Here is an 18,925-nt window from a genome sequence, read left to right on the forward strand (position 1 = left end):
GCTGGGAGAACTTTCCCTTCCTAGACTTTCCAAATTGGGCGTTGACATGGCATCTTCTAACTCTCTCTGCAGGATCGCTTCTATTGCGGCTGCCTCTTTTACTTTCTGTTGTCGCTGGAAAATCTCAAAGTTGGCCTGAGCTTTGGCCAAGTCTTCTCTATGTAGCTTGTCGTCTACTGCTACTTGTGCAGCAACGTTAGCCATTGCGGTATTGATCAGTGCTTTCCTGAGATGGGCGGCAATGCTCTCTGCTCCTGAGGCTCGAGATGCATGGCTCTGGCGAGAAGATGCCTTTGAATGGTGGGAGGGTCCTGTGATATGCGAGTGTTGGGACACGCTGGAGTGTGCCTTGGACATGTGGCGAAAAGATGAGGCCTTTCCAGACATGTGGGATGGAGCCGCATGCGGCCATTGGGATGGTGTATGTGAATAGCGGGAGACTTTGGACTCGGTTCTGTCGATCAGTCTGCTTTTCTGGCGAGGCTTGGGCTGTGGGGAACCCTGTGAGCTCTCTAGAAACTTCTTGCGTTCCTTGTTTAGTACCTTGAGGTTGTGCATCTTGCTATCGATTCTTGCGTCTCTTAATTGTTCTTGAATGTCCTTGAGTTGCCGTTCAGAGTCCATCCATTGCACGTAGGCGTCTTCCTTATCTCCTTCCACTGCGTGTGCCCGTTCTGGGGAGAGTTCCTCCTTCTGTTCATGGTAGAGTTTGTATAATCTCTCCCAGCTTCGTTCATGGCGTCTGTGGATGATGTACCATTTCTCCATCAGATGTGAATGCATGGCATCTGTGGGCTGGTTGATGTATCTCAACTAGGCTGATAGGTTGAACCCCTTCTGCTAGACCAGTAGGATGCTCAGCTATGGCTAGGATAGGTTCAGTGTCCTTCTCAGCTATTTTGAAGAGAATTTGAAGAACTTCTTTCTTTGACCACTAGGGGTCGCTACTTGTAGATCAGCTTCTGAGGTGCTGTCTGTGGGTGGAGATGCCACTGGGTGTGTTCTCCTGTGTTTGTGGGTACTTCAGTGCAGTTCACCCCTTCACCACTAGGGGTCACTTGCTGTGGGTCAGCTACCAGGGTGCTCTGGCTTCGAGGTTTACCCTTTGTCCACTAGAGGGGCTTCTCTGGGTGTGGTTAAAGGCTTGCGTGTAGAGCTTCCTTTAACCACTAGGGGGCGTCTGGAGAAAGGCTAGCCAATTCTTCCTATTGCCACGTTACTGCTAGTGAGCCACTGAGAGAATGTAGAGGTACAAACTCCCACCTGGCGAGTTGCAGGCTGGAACTCCGGGTCATCAGCTGTGATAATAGGCGAAGGCAATTGGCTCTTGCTTCCTGTCTCTCAAGCTGGGACAGCTTAGCCTTCAGCTTGAGTGAGTGAGTGAGTACTTTTGGTAAGTTCACTCTGTGCCCTCTAGGGCGTGTTAAAAAGGCTAGCCAAATTCTTCCTATTACCACGTTACTGCTAGTGAGCCACTGAGAGAATGTAGAGGTACAAACTCCCACCTGGTCAGTTGCAGGCTGGAACTCCGGGTCACCAGCTGTGATAATAAGCAAAGAGACTTGGCTTTGATTTCTTCTGCCTAAGTTCCCTCAAGCTGGAACAGCTTAGTGCTCAGCTTGGGTAGGTGAGTGAATGCTTCTGGTAAGATCACTCTGTGCCCTCTGGGGGGTGTTGGTAGCTTGGGATAACTTTAAGTAGTTTGCACTTTAACTAACAGATTTGCTCTGTTGTGTGCTGAATTAATTGTGGCTGTTGTGACTCAGCTAGAAAAAAAATTGCATGACCACCAGGGGGTGCTTCTGCGATGATTCCTCCTTATAACATTGGCTGAAATTCCAAGCATACCTAGGGCTGTCACTAAGGCAACAGATGAGTTTATTGAAAGGCAATAAACCTTGCTTTTGTCTGAAATTTAGAGGCAGTCATTAAACAGTTCTTTGTTTCAGGCTGCGTGATTCACTGGCAAAGAGGGGAGGGGGAAAAGCCCAAGCTCCTTTTGGTGTTAAAATTCAAACTTTTCATGCAAGGAACAAAAGTGTAGATTTTTGTTTTCCTTTCTCCCCGCTATAAACATTAATTTGAGAACAGGTCCAAGGTACTTTTTACTTTGAAGGTTAGCTAGCAAGCGAATTAGCATAACAAAACCTCTGAATCACTCCTTGAAAGCTGTTTTTTACACAGACACGCTGGCTTTGCTTTGCAGGCTTTTAAAGGCATCAAGAGAATCTTTACTTCCTTGAAGGTTTATGCAGAGAAAGGGCTAACCAATTTGATTCTCTTTCTTCAAACTGTTGCAGCTTTGAGGGGAGAATTAATCTTTGCCAATTTACTATTTGCTTTCAAAGGATGGCACAAATTATGAGTATATCTTCTTACTATTCTGACACAAACTTAAAATGATCTCTTTTAAATCCTGTCAGATAGTTAACTCAAAAGAAACAATCTTATAATAAACAAAATATATTTTAATGAGAAAGATTACTTGCGTTCACGTTGAGATTGGTGCTGCTGGAAATACATGTTTGTTCATCTTTTAGACCCTTCCTTTAGGTAAGAAGATATTGCTCTTTATACCATCTTTATGCTTATAGGGAGACCTTCCATGGCCCATGCTTCTTACAGACAAAGAGATTCCCATGTGGCTTGTGTCCAGGAAGTCTCCCCAAGACCTTTGGAACTCCTCCCACTGACCCATCCACATACCTAGCGTTTAACCCAATAACTGCCAGACCTTCCAACATAGAGCTGGGCCATAGAGCTATATGGGCCATAGAGCTATATGGGCCAGAACAGCTCCCCCATGTTTATATACTGCAGGTGAGTATAGTAAAGATGTAAATTTTTTTTGTCTACTTGGGAAATAATGTGTTGCACTTTAATAGAGGAGGAGATAACTTTTGCATATATAGTATGATATATATTGAGTTCGTTTTGGAAGGACTAGCAGTGGGAGATAATAGATGTCTAATACAAGTGCATATGCTGCCTTCAACATATATGTGTTTAATTGATGGAATCATGTTACTGACAAGATAATGAATTGCAACGAAATTGTTATTAATACACAAGTTAAACATTTTGTTTCTATTTCTTTACAACTGCTGATAAAAAATGGCCTGGATATGTTCAAAGTATACACACAAGAGAAGAGACTTAAGTGAGGGGGAAAGTGTTACAATTCAATCTATTTATGAATATGAATGAATATGTCCATAACTGCCCAGTGTATTTTAACAATAATATAGAACTGTGCTATGAAGAGCTTACAATTTACATTTCTTATTCTTGGAGAATTAACGACAGAAAGAAAATGGATTGAAAAAAGTAGATGCAAAAGTAACATGGGAGCCACAGGGCCCACTCAACACGGCTGGACTGTGTGGGGGGTGGGTGGCGGAGGCAGGTGTTGTGAGCCAGGCGCTCCAGGATGGCCACGTAGGTGCACAGGGCGAGGTGGTGGCAGCACAGGTCAGCACTGCATAGACCACAAGCTGGTGCGGCCCATGGAAGGTCAACTGCCTGTCGTGCCCCCGCCCACAGCCACCCTGCCAGCACCGCTGCCCTGCCATGGAGAGCCATCTCCGCGGCTCACAAAGCACCAGCTGAGCCAGCTCCGGCCCTGCAGCCGTCCCCCAGCATCACCGCCCATCCTGTGCATCACCATAGAGCCGGCCCCATGGTGTCGAGCCCTGCGAGGCCGACCTGTACGGAGACCCAGGAACACTGCTCAATACCCCAACCAGTTAACAAGTCCTCAATGTGGTGTGCTGTAGTGGCTGTGAGAGACCGACGCCTCCAATGATGTCATCACTGTGCTCCTCGCCGGCCAACGCTTCCAATGGCATCATCGCTGTGTGCCTCGCCGGCCAACGCTTCCAATGACGTCATCACTGTGCGCCTCGCCAGGCCGACAATCAACGAGCGAGGGGAGGCCATAGGTGAACAGCCGAGGAAGCGTTAGAAAGACTAAATGGACCAGTGGGGATGGGGTTAATGGGTTACGAGGCCGGATGGTGGTTTGGTGGGTATGGGAGGATATTACCTGGGGTGTGGCAGGTCCGAGGTCTATGTAAAGTACTGGGAGTAAGCCATTCCCAGTGCTGACTTTGTTCTCTATGGTTGTTTGTTCTCTACCACTGTTTGTCTATCATTCCTGTTTGCCAGCATTTCTATTAAACATCATGTCAGGATGACTTTGACAGGAAGTCAGCACTCTCCCTTTCTTTTGTCTACAACGATACTTGTTGCTTGTGTCCTGTTGGCTGGAGGTGGTTGCTGGGGATGATGGCAGAGGGAGTCCAGGGCGAGGCCGGACCGGTGGAAGGACCTTCTGACCCAGTGGTGGAGGCGGAGGTGCCGGTGCAGGTGGAGGAGGAGGACACCCGCCCACCAGTGAGGCCTAAGGAGAGGACCCAGCCAGTGGATGAAGTGCAAGGGTCAGACCGGCAGGCCCCTTCTGCAGGCTCCGGGGATTGGTGGCTGGGTCCGGCCCTAAGGCGTTCAAGTACTGGTGGAACAGGAGTGACCAGTAGGGGGGATGTTTTCGCCGGATGGAGAGAGAGGCGTGTCACTGGCGATGAAGAAGATGAGTGGAGCTGTTCAACTGCTCCGGGACAGTATACGTTGGATGTCCTTCATGATAGGTATGGGGAACCAGGCTACGTGTATCCTCCATCCAGTTCAGCTGGCACCCTCCCTATCCAGACTCAGACTGGCTCCTCTAGTTTCCAGTTAACTAGCCCAAGGTTTACATTAACCTCTGGTGGGGACTGGCCTGGAGGAACCCCAATAGCCGTGTCCACCGCCCAACCTGTGCTTCGCTCTGGGCCATTGATAACATGGGTACCAGGGCAGAGAGGGAGGGGTTCTGTCATGGCAGATGGTGGTCAACAGGCCGGGCAGACTGGGGCCCCATGGCCATCTGGTGTCATGTGGGTACCACCCCCAATCGTGGTGACTTTTGATGGAGACCCAGATCGGTTGGCCATGTTTATGGGGCACATTCTAAGTCACCTGGACAGATTTACTGCACAGTACTCCTCTCATTGGGTGATGGTGGTTGCTATCACTGCAAGCTTGCAGGGTGAGGCAGCAGCCTGGGCTGCTGATTTGTTAAGCGACCATGCCAGAGAGTTGGGTGATGTCAGGCTTTTTCTGGACGCATTAAGAGCCAGGTTCGAAGATCCCTCCCAGGTCCAGCGAGCCAAAGCAGAAGTTTTGGGGCTGAGGCAGAAAGGACGACCCATGCGGGAGTATGTATGGGAGTTTCAACGGGAGGCTGGCCGCTTACGTACATGGCCAGAACGCCTCCTGGTATACCACTTCCATCGGGGGTTGGACAAAGACTTGCGCCAGGCATGTGTTGTGAGGGGTGTACCGTGTCAGCTCCAGGACTGGTTCCGGGTTGTATCTGAACTGGACGCTGGGTTGCAGGAATTCCGGGGATCCACGAGTGACCAGCCTATGCCTCGGCGGGCTGGAGCCCGGCCCACAGAGGTAAGCGGACAACTACCAGCTCCCGCACCCCCTATGAAACCCACGTTTAGATGTTTCAGGTGCAACTGGCCAGATCACCGGGTGGCAGAATGTCCAGTCCCAGCACTGCCAAACACCCCGAGGAGCCAGGAGCGACCAGGTCCCACACCAAAGACAGCCACAGACGCTCAAGAGCCGCACGTCAGATGGAAGCCAGCACCCCCCAACAGTCCCCACCTATGGCATCACTGGCCAGTTCTGAAGGTCCAGTGGAGGAGTATGGTAAGCGGAGAGGAGGATCCTATGGTAAGCCAACCCATCTGTCCCTTTGCCATCCCAGTCTCACTGTCGAGTCCTACTAAAGGACATACTACCAAATTCCAGGCATTAATTGATTCAGGCTGTACCCATTGCCTGGTCAGCCAGAGGGTCATGGAGAAAATGGGTTTCAAGGTTCAATGTGAGTCATCTGATACACTTTGAACAAGTAGATGGGTCCCTTTTGGGGGGGCGCCTGCAACAATGGTGACGGAACCAGTGAGACTAGATATGGGCGACCACTGGGAAGTACTTAGGTTCATTGTAGTTCCCTCCATGACAGAGGATGTGATTCTGGGGTTGGCCTGGTTGGACAAGTGGGGTCTGACAATATGGTAGAAACGGGGATATTGCCATATGTGCCTAGGTGTAGGCCCCCGGCCATTGGCACAGGATACCACAGAGAAGGAAAAGGAGGAAAAAGGGACCAGGACAGCATCAGACCCCGGGAAGGGCGGTTTGGGCTTTCCGGCTGTGTACGCTGACCTTGCCCAGGTGTTCAGCGAGTGGGAATGAGATAACCTCCCCCCCACCGATCGACTGACTGTGCCATAGACATATTGCCGGGGCCAAATTACCGAAACCACACATGTACCTTATGACGCGACGGGAGTTGGAGGAACTGCGCCAATACATAGATAAGAACCTGGCAGCATGGTCTCAGATTGCTGCCCCAGTGCTGTTTCAGGAGAAGAAGGACGGGGGACTTCGACTATGTGTTGATTTTAGGGGGATTAATGCTGTTTGTGTAGAACATATGTACCCCCTTCCGTTAATGAAAGACCTCCTGGCCCATCTAGCTCAGGGAAAAATCTTTACAAAGCTAGATTTACGTGAGGCTTACTACCGAGGGCGGATTAAGTCTGGAGCTGAATGGAAAACAGTGTTCAATTGCCCTCTGGGCAGCTACCACTTTAGAGTAATGCCTTTCGGACTACAGGGGGCCCCCGCGGTCTTTATGCAACTCATTAACGGAGTTCTACATGAACATTTATACCGCAGTGTGCTCGTATATCTTGACAATATACTAATCTATACGGATACCGTGGAAGAGCACGTTAATCTTGTATGTGAGGTATTACGGAAGCTGTTAAATGCTCAGCTATATGTAAAACTCTCAAAATGTGAGTTCCATCATTCCTGTCTAGACTACCTAGGCTACCGAATATCAGCAGTAGGGGTGGAGATGGACCTGAAAAAGGTACAGAGGGTGTTGGAATGGCAGGCTCCCCGAACGCGCTTCCAGCTTCAAAGTTTTTTAGGGTTCGCTAACTTTTATAGACATTTCATTCTCTCCTTTGAGGCGGTGGCGTTACCCCTCACAAACCTATTGCAGATCCGGATGGCCACTACAAGACCACATCCTGGGCAACCACTAGCCTGGACAAAGGAGTCCCAGGCCACTTTCGAGTCCCTAAAAATGCTATTTGCAAAGGAGCCAGTACTGTTGCACCCAGACCCAGAACGTCCATTCGTGGTACAAGCAGATGCCAGCGATGTAGTGGTTGGGGTGGTGTTGTTGCAGCACAATCTGCAAGGTAAGTTGCAACCCTGTGTCTATACGTCCCAGAAATTGACAGACACTGAGGAAGCCTGGGCGATCTGGGAAAAGGAGGCATTTGTGGTAAAGTGGGCTTTGTCTACATGGCGACACTTGTTGGAGAGGGCCAAGCACCAATTTGAGGTCTGGACAGATCATAAAAATCTAGAGGTGCTGCAGATGCCCAGAAGATTGTCCCCAAAGCACGTTCGCTGGGCTCAATATCTCCATCACTTCCAATTCCGCCTAAAATACGTACCTGGCGGCAGAAATATCCTTGCAGACGCGCTGTCTAGAATGCCGCAATATGACAGCAAACGTGAAAGAGTAGTGCAGGCTATCATGCCCCCTTACTGACAGGATGAAGCAAAAGCACTTTCCCAGCCGATAGCGTTGGACTTTGAGGACGCACTAAGGAAAGCTCTTGTGAGTGACCCCTGGCTGAACAACAACAGTGGCTTACTGACTAAGCATGCAGGGCTGGTGTGGTATGGCAGTAAACTGTATGTTCTGCAAACACTACACAGCCAGGTGCTGTACCGATGTCATGACGCAAAAAATGCAGGCCACTTCGGGTATTTAAAAACTTTACATCTGGCCAGGCGTCAATTTTGGTGGCCCCGTATGAAGACAGATGTAGAGAAATAAGTGAGAGGTTGCCCTGTGTGTGTGTCTTCTGAACCCAGTCTGGGGAAGCCCCTAGGATTGCTGCAGTTGATGGCGGACCCCAACCAACCTTGGCAGGACATAGCCTGACTTTATTGTAGACTTACCTAGCAGCCAGGGATATACAGTGATTTGGACTGTGGTGGGTATATTCTCCAAGCAGGCCCATTTCATTCCCTGTAAAGGGTTACCTTCTGCCCGGGAGCTGGCACGTATGTTCCTGTTACAGATCTATCGACTTCACAGCGCTCCACATCAGATTATCTCGAACCAGGGAGTCCAATTCATGGCTCGATTTTGGCAGGATTTTGTACATCTCCCTGGATCCCATCAGGGGCTAAGTTCAGCATACCAACCGAGTACCAACGGAGCTGCTGAGAGGGCAAACACTGTGGTCGAACGATATCTATGGAGTTATGTTTCGTATCAGCAAACAGATTGGGCAGACCTCATAGTGTTTGCCAAGGTGGCCTATAATAACGCTGTGCACAGCAGTACTGGATTTACTCCTTTCAGGGTGGTTTCGGGCAGAGAGTTCGTACCTATGCCAGAGTGTAGCGATCGAGGCCGACCTATACGGAGACCCAGGAACGCTGCTCAATACCCTAACCAGTTAACAAGTCCTCGACGTGGTGTGCTGTAGTGGCTGTGAGAGACCGACAACTTTGACACGTGGCTTGCAAAGGCAAAGCACCAGTCGCGCTGGCTCCGGCCCTGCAGCCACCCCTCCAGCCGCTCCCAGCACCATCACCCACCCTGTGCATCCCTGTAGAGCCAGCCCGGCGGCTCGCAAAGGCAAAGCACCAGCTGCACTGGCTCCAGCCCTGCAGTCACCCCCCAGCCGTCCCCCAGCACCACCACCCACCCTGAACATCCTTGTAGAGCCGGTCCCATGGCTTGCAAAGGCAAAGCACCAGCTGCCCCAGCTCCAGCCCTGCAGCTGCCCCCTCCAGCCGCCTCCCAGTACCACTGCCCACCCTGTGCATCCCCATAGAACCGGCCCCGCGGCTTGCAAAGCACCAGCCATGCCAGCTCCGGCCCTGCAGCCACCTCCCCAGGTGCCCCTAGCACCACCGCCTATCCTGTGCATCCTTGTGTAGAACCGAACAGGGAACATCAAGAGAAACTTACCACTCCAGTCTCCTCCAGCTATCTTCGGAACTAAGTAGGAGATGGTGTAGTTGGGTAGCAGTGAGGGGTGCAAAGTTCCTGCAACTTGCACTTGCAAAGTTTCTGCCCAGCTATTTTGGCGCGCTCAGCAGCAATTCCTATTGGCTTTTGAAAGCCAATAGGGGGAGTAGCACAGCTCATGCAAAAGTTGAAAAAAAACATCAAAAAAAGGTCCTGGAACGCCTTCTGAGCATTCTATGAGGAAAAAAAAGCCCTGCAGATTAGTCTTCAAATATAGAAAAAGAGGACATTTAGGAGGACACTTTTCGAGGGAGGACAGAATTCACAAAAGGAGGACTGTCCTTCCTACAGGAGGACAGTATATGGGAAAGGAGGACATTTAGGAGGACACTTTTCGAGGGAGGACAGAACTCAAAAAAGGAGGACTGTCCTCCCAAAAGGAGAATGGTTGGTCACCTTATTTAAGGTAAAAAGGCTGCAGTTTGGGGTTAATGTGGCCCCTGGAATATTCCAAAGTGTGATGGAGCGAATGCTCCATGGTATTCCTAGGGTCTGTCCCTACTTTGATGACATTCTCATTGCTGGGGAGTCATCTGGGAACTTAGCTGAAAGGCTGAGGGCTGTCTTACTGTGTTTTCGCCAAGCAGGGCTGAAGCTGAAGCAAGACAAATGTAAGATTGGAATTACCTCTACTGAATTTCTGGGGTTCCGTATTGATGCTGAAGGCATCCATCCTGCTAAATCCAAAGTCAAAACAATTCAGCAGGCCCCAAGTCCCAAGTCCAAAAGCGAACGTCAGGCTTTTCTGGGACTGTTAAACTTCTACCATGCATTTCTACCTCACAAGGCCACATTAAACAGGCTCCTTGGCAGTGGACACAAGTCCATGAAAAGAGTTTTTCAGAAGCCAAGGCCTTGCTGGCCTCAAATGCTGTGTTAGCTCATTTCAATGAGCAATTGCCTGTATGCATAGCCTGTGATGCATCCCCTTATGGGGTTGGGGCTGTGCTGAGCCACCTCAAGGCTGATGGGACACAAGTCCCTGTGGCCTACTATTCCAGGACTCTCTCATCTGCAGAGCGTAATTATGCGCAGATTGACAGAGAAGCCTTGGCAATAGTGGCTGGCATAAAGAAATTCCATGATTTCTTATATGGCCGCCACTTCATGGTCTACACAGACCATAAGCCTCTGCTGGGCTTGTTTACAACAAACAAACAAACCCCTCACATAATATCTCCACGAATGCTGAGATGGTCAATTTTCCTGTCAGCATATGACTTCACCCTGCTTCACAAACCAGGTAAAGAAATGGGCCATGCAGATGGCCTCAGCAGATTACCTCTACAGCAGGTAGAGGCAGATCCTGCTCCTGCTCTGCACATTCTCTCCATTCAGGAATTGCCTGAATCTCTCCTCGATGCTAGGGACGTGGCTGCAGAAACTGCCACTGATCACATGCTTACACGCATGCTGACATGGGTGTTGTCAGGATGGCCTGACATGTGTCCTGGTGCAGAATTCCAGACTTTCTGGCAAAGGAAGCATGAGCTTTCCACTTTCAAGGAGTGTATCCCATGAGGTAGCAGGGTAGTCATCCCAGCCTCATTGAGGACTAGAGTCTTGCTCTCTCTGCATGAGGGACATCTGGGAATAGTCTGGATGAAGGCGCTTGCGTATAGCCATCTCTGGTGGCCTGGGCTCAATAAAGAGATCGAGACCCAGGTTCATGGGTGCCAAGCATGCCAACAGTCAAGGCCTGAAATGCCCCAGGCCCCTGTACATAGGTGGGAAGAGACACATACTCCATGGTCGAGGGTACACATTGACTACGCTGGGTCCTTTCAGGAGCAATTCTTCCTTCTCCTCATGGACAGCCATTCTAAGTGGCTAGAGGTTGTTCTTGTCTCCACTACTACTGCTAGGACCATCCAGGTGCTGAGAGGAATCTTCACCTCACATGGTCTTCCAGACATCCTTGTCTCTGACAATAGACCCCTCACATCTTCTGAGTTTCAGGCTTTTCTTCAAGCCAACGTGATCCGGCATGCCACATCTGCACCATTCCATCCAGCTTCCAACAGCCAGGCTGAGCGTATGGTGCGTACTACCAAAGATGCTTTAAAGAGAATCACTCATGGCAACTGGCATCACAGGTTAGCTGACTTTCTTCTTTGCCACCATACCACACCTTGTACTGCCACTGGAAAGAGCCTGCTCAACTCCACAGGGGTCGCAGACTCATTACCAAACTGGACGGGTTGCACCCAGACTGGGTGGCTTCACAGATGTCACAACGCAGGCACCTAGGAGACTACAGGTGAGTGATCTGGTCTGAGCAAGGAACTATGGACCAGAACATCTCTGGGTGACCGCAGTGGTATCCAAGGTCTCTGGGTCACTGTCATATGAAGTGGCCTTGGACGATGGTCGTGTCTTAAGGCAGCACATTGATCAACTATGCTGGAGGCTTCCTAGCAACACTTCTGCTCCAGGCTCTGCTCGTGGGGGGGGGGAGGAAGACCACAATTATGATCATGGGCCACAGACTCTCCACAAAAGTGAGGATACACTGGTTCCAAAAGGGGGTTCTGCCTACGAGGCGGCTCCTGACTCGGGCACTGGGTCTATGGATTTGGCCAGTCAACCGGCACTACAGGCTTCTCCATCTGCTAGTCTTGGGCTCATGGAACAGTACTCCCAAGAGGGGTCCATTGTGGACTCAGGGAATTCCACCCCACCAAGGAACTCTGGTCTGGGGTTACAGGCTCCGGCCAGTCAGTATGATGGAGGGTCGCCGGATTCAAGGGGGCATCTACGTCCTGGTCTGCCAAGCCTGGCAGGCGAGCTCACAGGTCAGGCACCCACAACAGCTCTAAGAAGATCAGAGCAAGCAAGGGGTCCCTCCAAGCATTTACAAGACTATGTAAGGTTCTTGTCAGTTCCAGAACAGGCCTAATAGTCTTGTGAAAAAATAGAATGTATGTAAAGGAGGCTTAATAGTTCTCTTGAACTCAGGGCACACTCAGAGTTGGGGTGTTTTGTTTGATAGTATTAAATAATATGTGGTATTCGTGTAAATATGAGAAATGTAATGACTGGGTCTGCCTGCATGCAGGCATAACTGTGATAAGAAATAACAACATGCTTAATTGAATACATATATATGTATGCTGCTATAAAACAGTAAGTATTCACTTATTGTTTTATCCAAGGGGGGGGGAGGGATGTTATGTCCTGAGCCTGCTGAATGACTCAGCAGGCTCAGGAGGCTGCAGAAGGCCCAGGCAGACCACGTGGGTGCCGGGGACCAGACAGGCTGTCTCCAGCCTTGTGAGCATGTGGAAGGTGGGAGACTAACCTTGCATTGATAGGCTGATGCTGTCACTGCAAGGGAAGTATAAAAGAGCCAGTGCCATTTTGTTTGTGTTCTGTTCTGTTTGTGATCTCAATAAAGAAATTGTGTTTTGTTACTCCTGCCTCGCTTCGATGTCTCTGATTCTAAAACAGAACAGGTGCGTCAGCTATATATTTCACAGGCCAAGCTATACAGGATAAGATTTTCATGGGAAAAAGTATTTATTGTTGGAAATTAAAACTAAGGCAGCATATGCTCCCTTCTCAAGGGTAATCATACAATGGCATCTGAATTTCTGAAATGAATTTAACCCAGAATCTTGGCAGAATAAATCAGCACAATCTCCACCAGGATTCAATGAGAGTACTAAATTTCAGTAATTTATGGAGCCTATGGTATAGTATCTGTGAAAAAGCCTGCTTTGGATGCTGGACACTTTGGCCAAAATGCTCAAAATCCATCCCAATTCATGTTCTGCACTTCAGTTGGATGTCATGTTGAGAACAAAGATAAAACACTTCATCAACACTTCCGCTTTATTAGTTGCTCCTTATTGTTCAGATTGGGTCTCAATAATATAATGTAACATTTGGAGCCAAAGATGGAGCTGAGTAGACCAGCACTGGAGGCCAAGATGGAGAAGATCTCCACAGCGACTGTGTATTTTCCTTTTGTGCTTAAATAGACTGGAACAAATGATACCCAAACACTACAGAACACCAACATGCTGAAGGTGATGAATTTGGCCTCATTAAAACTGTCAGGTAGTTTCCTAGCTAAAAAGGCTACAACAAAGCTGATTGTAGCTAGAAAGCCCATGTAACCTAACACACAATAAAACATGGTGGCTGATCCTTCATTACATTCAAGTATTATTTCTCCAAAAATTGAATGCATGTCTAGATTTGGGGAGGGAGGGGAGATTCCCAACCATAAGACACAAAGGCCTATTTGGAAAAGAGAACAATAACACACAATGGAAATGGCCAGTCTCTTCCCCATCCATTTCCTCATTCTAGATCCTGGTTTGGTGGCCATGAAAGCAAGAATCACAGTGATAGTTTTGGCCAAGATGCAAGAAACAGTTATGGTGAAAATAGATCCAAAACCCACTTGTCGAAGAAGACAGGTCACTTTTCTGGGTGGGCTGAGGAAAAGGAAGGAGCAGAGAAAGCAGAGTAGGAGGGAGAAGAGGAGAGCATAGGTGAGATCCCGGTTGTTGGCACGGACAATTGGTGTGTCCTGATGCTTAATGAAGACGACCAGGACCTGGACTGTGAGCAGAGAAAATAAAACAGCAAAAAAAGCTAAGCTTATTCCCAGAGGTTCTTTCAAGGAGAGATAGTTGATTGTCTTTGGAATACAATGAGATTTATTCTTGTTTGGATAGTGATCTTCTGGACACATGGTACATATATCCATGTCTAGAAAGAAGAGGTGCAAAGCAAAGTAGACTAAGCTGATTTACAATGTATTTATGGAAAATTCTGCAATCATCTATACACCCAGATTTTCCAGCAGAAAATAGGCCTACTAGGGCACAACACCATCCAGCACCTCCTTCCATTCATTGAGAAAGGACCCCCCCCCCAATCACACACACACAAATATCCTTTCTTGCTGCATATCAAAAGCAATGTCTCCTAATAAAAGTAAAACTGGGCTTCATTTCAAGGGACATTTTGTTTCAAACTATCTACTCTGTTCTATGATGGGAATACACTTCCTTCCTAGTCACTGGTTGCAATGCTGTATGGCTATTTTGTTTTTGGCTGAAAAACTACAGTATATGGTCACTTCTGAAATGATCACTGCTAGTGTAGTTGTGGTGGGTTTTCCTTTTTTGTTTTTAATTCAGTTGGCGAAACCAGCTGAATTCCACCTTCTTCCTGTTTCTGTACCATTTAATTATCTGCCTATGCTGTGCTTGGTTTGCTACAGTTGAGGTAAGGTAGAAAAGGAGACTGAGGCCAAATAAAATTTTGCTCAGCTCAACTTCTGAAAAGCTTTTAATTTTATGAAAGAGGTGTGTAATTACAGACATTTTTAAGTTGATGAAAGATAAAATTGTAGTTCCCATTCCTTCCTTCCTTCCTTCCTTCCTTCCTTCCTTCCTTCCTTCCTTCCTTCCTTCCTTCCTTCCTTCCTTCCTTCCTTCCTTCCTTCCTTCCTTCCTCTCTCCCTCCCTCCTTTCCACCAGAAGATGCAACAAGAAAGTGTCAAGTGCAAAAAGAATCAGTGTGTGACATATGGGTAGTATACATTTAACAAGAGTTGCCAGTAAGAAGGTGCCCTTAGTAAGTCTAAATTATTTTAAACTGAAAATAACAGTCTATGTTGGTATTCAGTATTATTTTAGCAGCTGTTGTATGTGCTGACCCATGGTGGTACAGTGTTTAAAATGCACTATTTCAGGCTAATTCTACCGGCTTCCAGCAATTTGATTCTCACCGGCTCAAAGTTGACTCATAGCCTACCATCCTTCCAGGGTCAGTAAAATGAGTACCCGGATTGTTGAGGGCAACATGCTGATTTTGTAAACTACTTAGAAAAGGTTGTCTAAGAATTATTGCTATTGCTGTTGGTATTGCTTTCTATTCTTTCCATGAACCAAAGGACTTCCTTATCAATTGAGATGAACTGATTGTGGGCATTGAATTCAAGTGAGCTATGGAAAAATGGTCTTGGTCCAGTAAATATTACATTTTGGAGGTTAGCTTATGGAAAGACTCTAACCAGGGAGACCACAATTCTTCAAAGAACAACTATAGAAAGGAAAGTGATCAATACTTTCTTTCTTGGCAGGCCAGGAGGGGTTCAGAATTAGGGAAATGCATCAATTGGAGTAAACATTCTCTGGGTGATACACAACTTGTTACCCTGGCCAAAGATCTGGCTTGTGCATGAGAGGCTAGCAGCTTAAGGATGCATTGCAGCCAAGCCGTTCTGTGCTGTCTCTTACCCTTCTCAGTGGAAACTTTGCCCGGAGGACATGGAGAACAATCATAGCAGCAGAATTTTGCCCCTTCCTTCTTCTTTTTGCTAGAACCAGGAAGGCAGTTTGGGTTACACACAGAAACAGGTGGGACCTGTCCATTTGAAGAAACCATGGACGTAAATCATAACTAAATAACACAAATAACCTCACATTTCTCACAATAAATGCATGGTTCTACTATCCTCACCGTCAGATTTTATAAACTATTAATATCCTTACACCATCAATACATCTGAGAAATATGAAGAAATTTATGGAATAATTATTTTGTTTCAAGACCTCACAATTTGAACATTACATTTGTTTTCCCTTCAGTGCTGTCATTGTTTCTGAATTGTTTCAGATTGAGATCTTTTATTGGAGAAGAATGCCAGAATACAATTAGCAGCAGAATAGATAGTCCTCAACATCAGGGCTTTTCAATCTTTTCACCCATTGTACCACTTTTAGGATGTGGCAATATCTGAGTATCGCCAGTTACCTAGCAAGGTGTCAAAAACTTGATGTCCAAAAAAAAAAGGAAAAGTGATGAAGTACAGGTAGTCCTCGACTTACAACAGTTCACCTAGTGACTGTTTGAAGTTACAATGGCACTGAAAAAACTGTTCCCCAAGCCACAGCCGAGCAAGACGCCTACCCGCCCAGCCGTGTTCTTCCTCCTGTCCGAGGTTTTCATTGTTGTGAGCATTTCTGCTGAGGATTGGCAGCAGAGGTGAAGTGGGGGGGGGGGGTGTTCGGTTTTTATTCCCCCCATCTGCTGGGTGGTTGCAGCAGGTTTGGTCACTTCACATGACCCTGGGACACTGTGACTGTCATAAATATGAATCAGTTGCCAAAAATCTGAATGTAAATCACAAGACCCTGGAGATGCTGCAACATTCCAGCTGATTGGTGCTTCTTCTGTGCTCAGCAGAAATGCCAGGATCAGCGCTGAGCTCCAGCTGGAGTCTGGCGCTGATCCTGGCACTTCCACTGAGTCCTGACAGCTCCGAAGCACTGATCCTGGTGGTTCTGCTGAGCGCTAACAGCCCTGCAGCTCCAGCCATCTCTCGCTCAGGCTTGTGTGGTACTGCCACTGGTTCAGCTCATTCTCTTCCCCGGCTACTTTTCTAGGATGGTCGCGTATCACCTGCCAGATGCCAATGTACTACAGGTGGTACCCGTACACTGGTTGAAAAGCCCTGCTCAAGATCACTGTTGAAGTTACAACGGACCAGAAAAAAGTGACTCACAGCATATCAACATGCTTACTAATGTTGCAACATCTCCCTAATCACAGGATCAAAATTCAGCATTAAGCAACTGCCCCATTTTCGAGACTGGTTTGCTACATAAAGCAAGTTACAAGTTGTCTTGAATATTCAATTCTGCACCCACTTATTTACCACATACTACCCTTGTTCTTTAATGCAATTCTTTGCAAAAAGCAATAACTGGAACTTTGTTTCATCTCTCAGATTTGTGTCCAGTTTCTATCCATCCTGTGTCTCACCTGGAGAAAGCTATGGTGCCATACCACTTTGTTCCCATCAATGGTAACTCTCTTGCCTGGGGCGGCCATCACATCAACTCTTCCAATCTTCACTCTCATAAAGGAATTATTTGGATGTGAATCCACTTTGGTATCATGTTGATATATTCCTCTATATATGTGGCTTTTGGGATTCTCTCTGAGAAAGCATAGCAGATGCCTTTTTGGGAAAAGAGAAGCTGGAGTTTCTGCAGAAATATCTCTCCACTTTCATTATCCACAGCAAGGAATCCAACCCACTTCCATCCAAAATGTAGAAGTAATTCAACAATGCCAGCATGCTGGTGAGCTTCATTTGAAACCATTCGGTAAAAAAAAGGTGCTTGAATCTGATCATCTGGTGCAAAGGAACCATAACTGAGCTAAAAGGCAAAGAATATTGATTTCTGGCAAGTGCAAGAGATGAAATTTGGATTTTTATTTAGTACATTGTTACATTAATGAAGAAACCTAATTTAGAGATAAACAGAAATGTAACATCAGGACTTCTCCCATGGCTGTTGCCAAAATTTTACAAGTTTCTCTCATGCCACACAATTTTTGATTAAAAGAAGGAGAAAGATAAATGAGGTGTGAAGTTACCAAACTAATTTCATACTTGGGGCATGTTGTAGCTCATCAAGATTGATGACATGTGCAGGGATGTATCAAAATCCAGTCCTCCAATGACTGCCATCTGATTTTTCTGCCTGTTGCATCTGTAATTGGGTATAAATCTATCCCGAATAGAAAGAAGACCAAGAGTACCCTGCAGGGTCATCCTTTCATTGAAGTAACTGTCATAGATTTGGAATCCCAAGGTGACATTTGGTAAAATATTGGGGTTCCCATTGATCTCCTTGACAGCAAATACCAAGGCCAGAATGTGCTGATAATTCTTTGGTACAACGCTGAAATGAGAATAGCACATCCAAGCCGTTATCGTTTCTTTATTTAAACTGGGGATATCTGACTCTGTAACTTTCACTTTCTTGACTTGTTCCCTGTCATAGCAATGTTCAATATTAGTATTTCAAAAGCTATGATATTTTTATAATCTTCATGAAAATCTGTGTCTGTTTCCAGGGGGAAGACCAAAATGAAAAGCCAATCAAATTATATTGCAAAATATCCAAGTGAAGATATTTCAAGGTATTATAAAATCAAAAAAGTGAAGACTTTGATGACAATTAAAACTCACAAAACAAAGACAATAAAGTATCCTAACAAAAGAAAAAGAATCCTCTGCCATTAAACGCCAAAGAAACAAAACTTAAAAAGAAGCATGAAAACAATGAGGAAACAAGACCGTAGATATGGTATCAGATGTTTGTTCTGATCCCCCAAAATATAAATATTTATTTGTATTGTAAATAAATATAAGCTGTACATACAGTATCCCTTGACAACTTGTACATGTTTATTTAGTAATGAGCCTTGTTGCACTCTATGTGTTTGTTCTTATTTGATGCTCACAAACAATTGAACAAACTCCTAACATTTTTTATTTACTTCTATGACCACTTCTTTCCAAGGTTGCTCAGGGCCAGTAGAAATTAATAATTATGATATAACATAAAAAGGATTAAATCAATAGATTGCCTAGCAAATTGTGTCTAATATGGAAGGTTCTGAAGTAGCAATCAGCATAAAATTCTAATAATGAGAACAGTAATCAACAACCTTTCATCACAGAAATAATAGAAGTTATAAATTGAATCTATTTCAATTTAACACACAAATGAACACTTAAACATATTAATAATGTTTTCCTATATATCAAAGTATACAAAGGTGGGATTAGTCAATTATATCGAGCAATGTTTTAAAATATCTTACAGGAGATTAAGAATTTGAGAGATGGGTAGATGGTCTGTGAAGGCTTCATAATTCAGAGAAGACAGAAGATGAGAAGTAAGCCCACCA

General features: G+C 46.5%; 1 protein-coding gene across 1 annotated transcript; it reads right to left on the reverse strand.

Annotated features, from left to right (window-relative positions):
* Positions 1–13,013: 13,013 nt before the first annotated feature.
* On the reverse strand, positions 13,014–15,601 carry LOC120314593 (vomeronasal type-2 receptor 26-like). Its single transcript, XM_039357857.1, has 2 exons — positions 15,454–15,601; positions 13,014–13,915 (listed from the first exon to the last, which is right to left on the reverse strand). The coding sequence occupies exons 1-2, from the start codon at positions 15,599–15,601 to the stop codon at positions 13,014–13,016; spliced, it is 1,050 nt and encodes a 349-aa protein (XP_039213791.1).
* Between the last annotated feature and the right edge of the window lie 3,324 nt (positions 15,602–18,925).

The sequence above is a fragment of the Crotalus tigris genome, unplaced genomic scaffold (genome assembly GCF_016545835.1).
Source record: "Crotalus tigris isolate CLP2741 ecotype Arizona unplaced genomic scaffold, ASM1654583v1 scf7180000018954.1357295, whole genome shotgun sequence".
Classification (NCBI taxonomy): domain Eukaryota; kingdom Metazoa; phylum Chordata; class Lepidosauria; order Squamata; family Viperidae; genus Crotalus; species Crotalus tigris.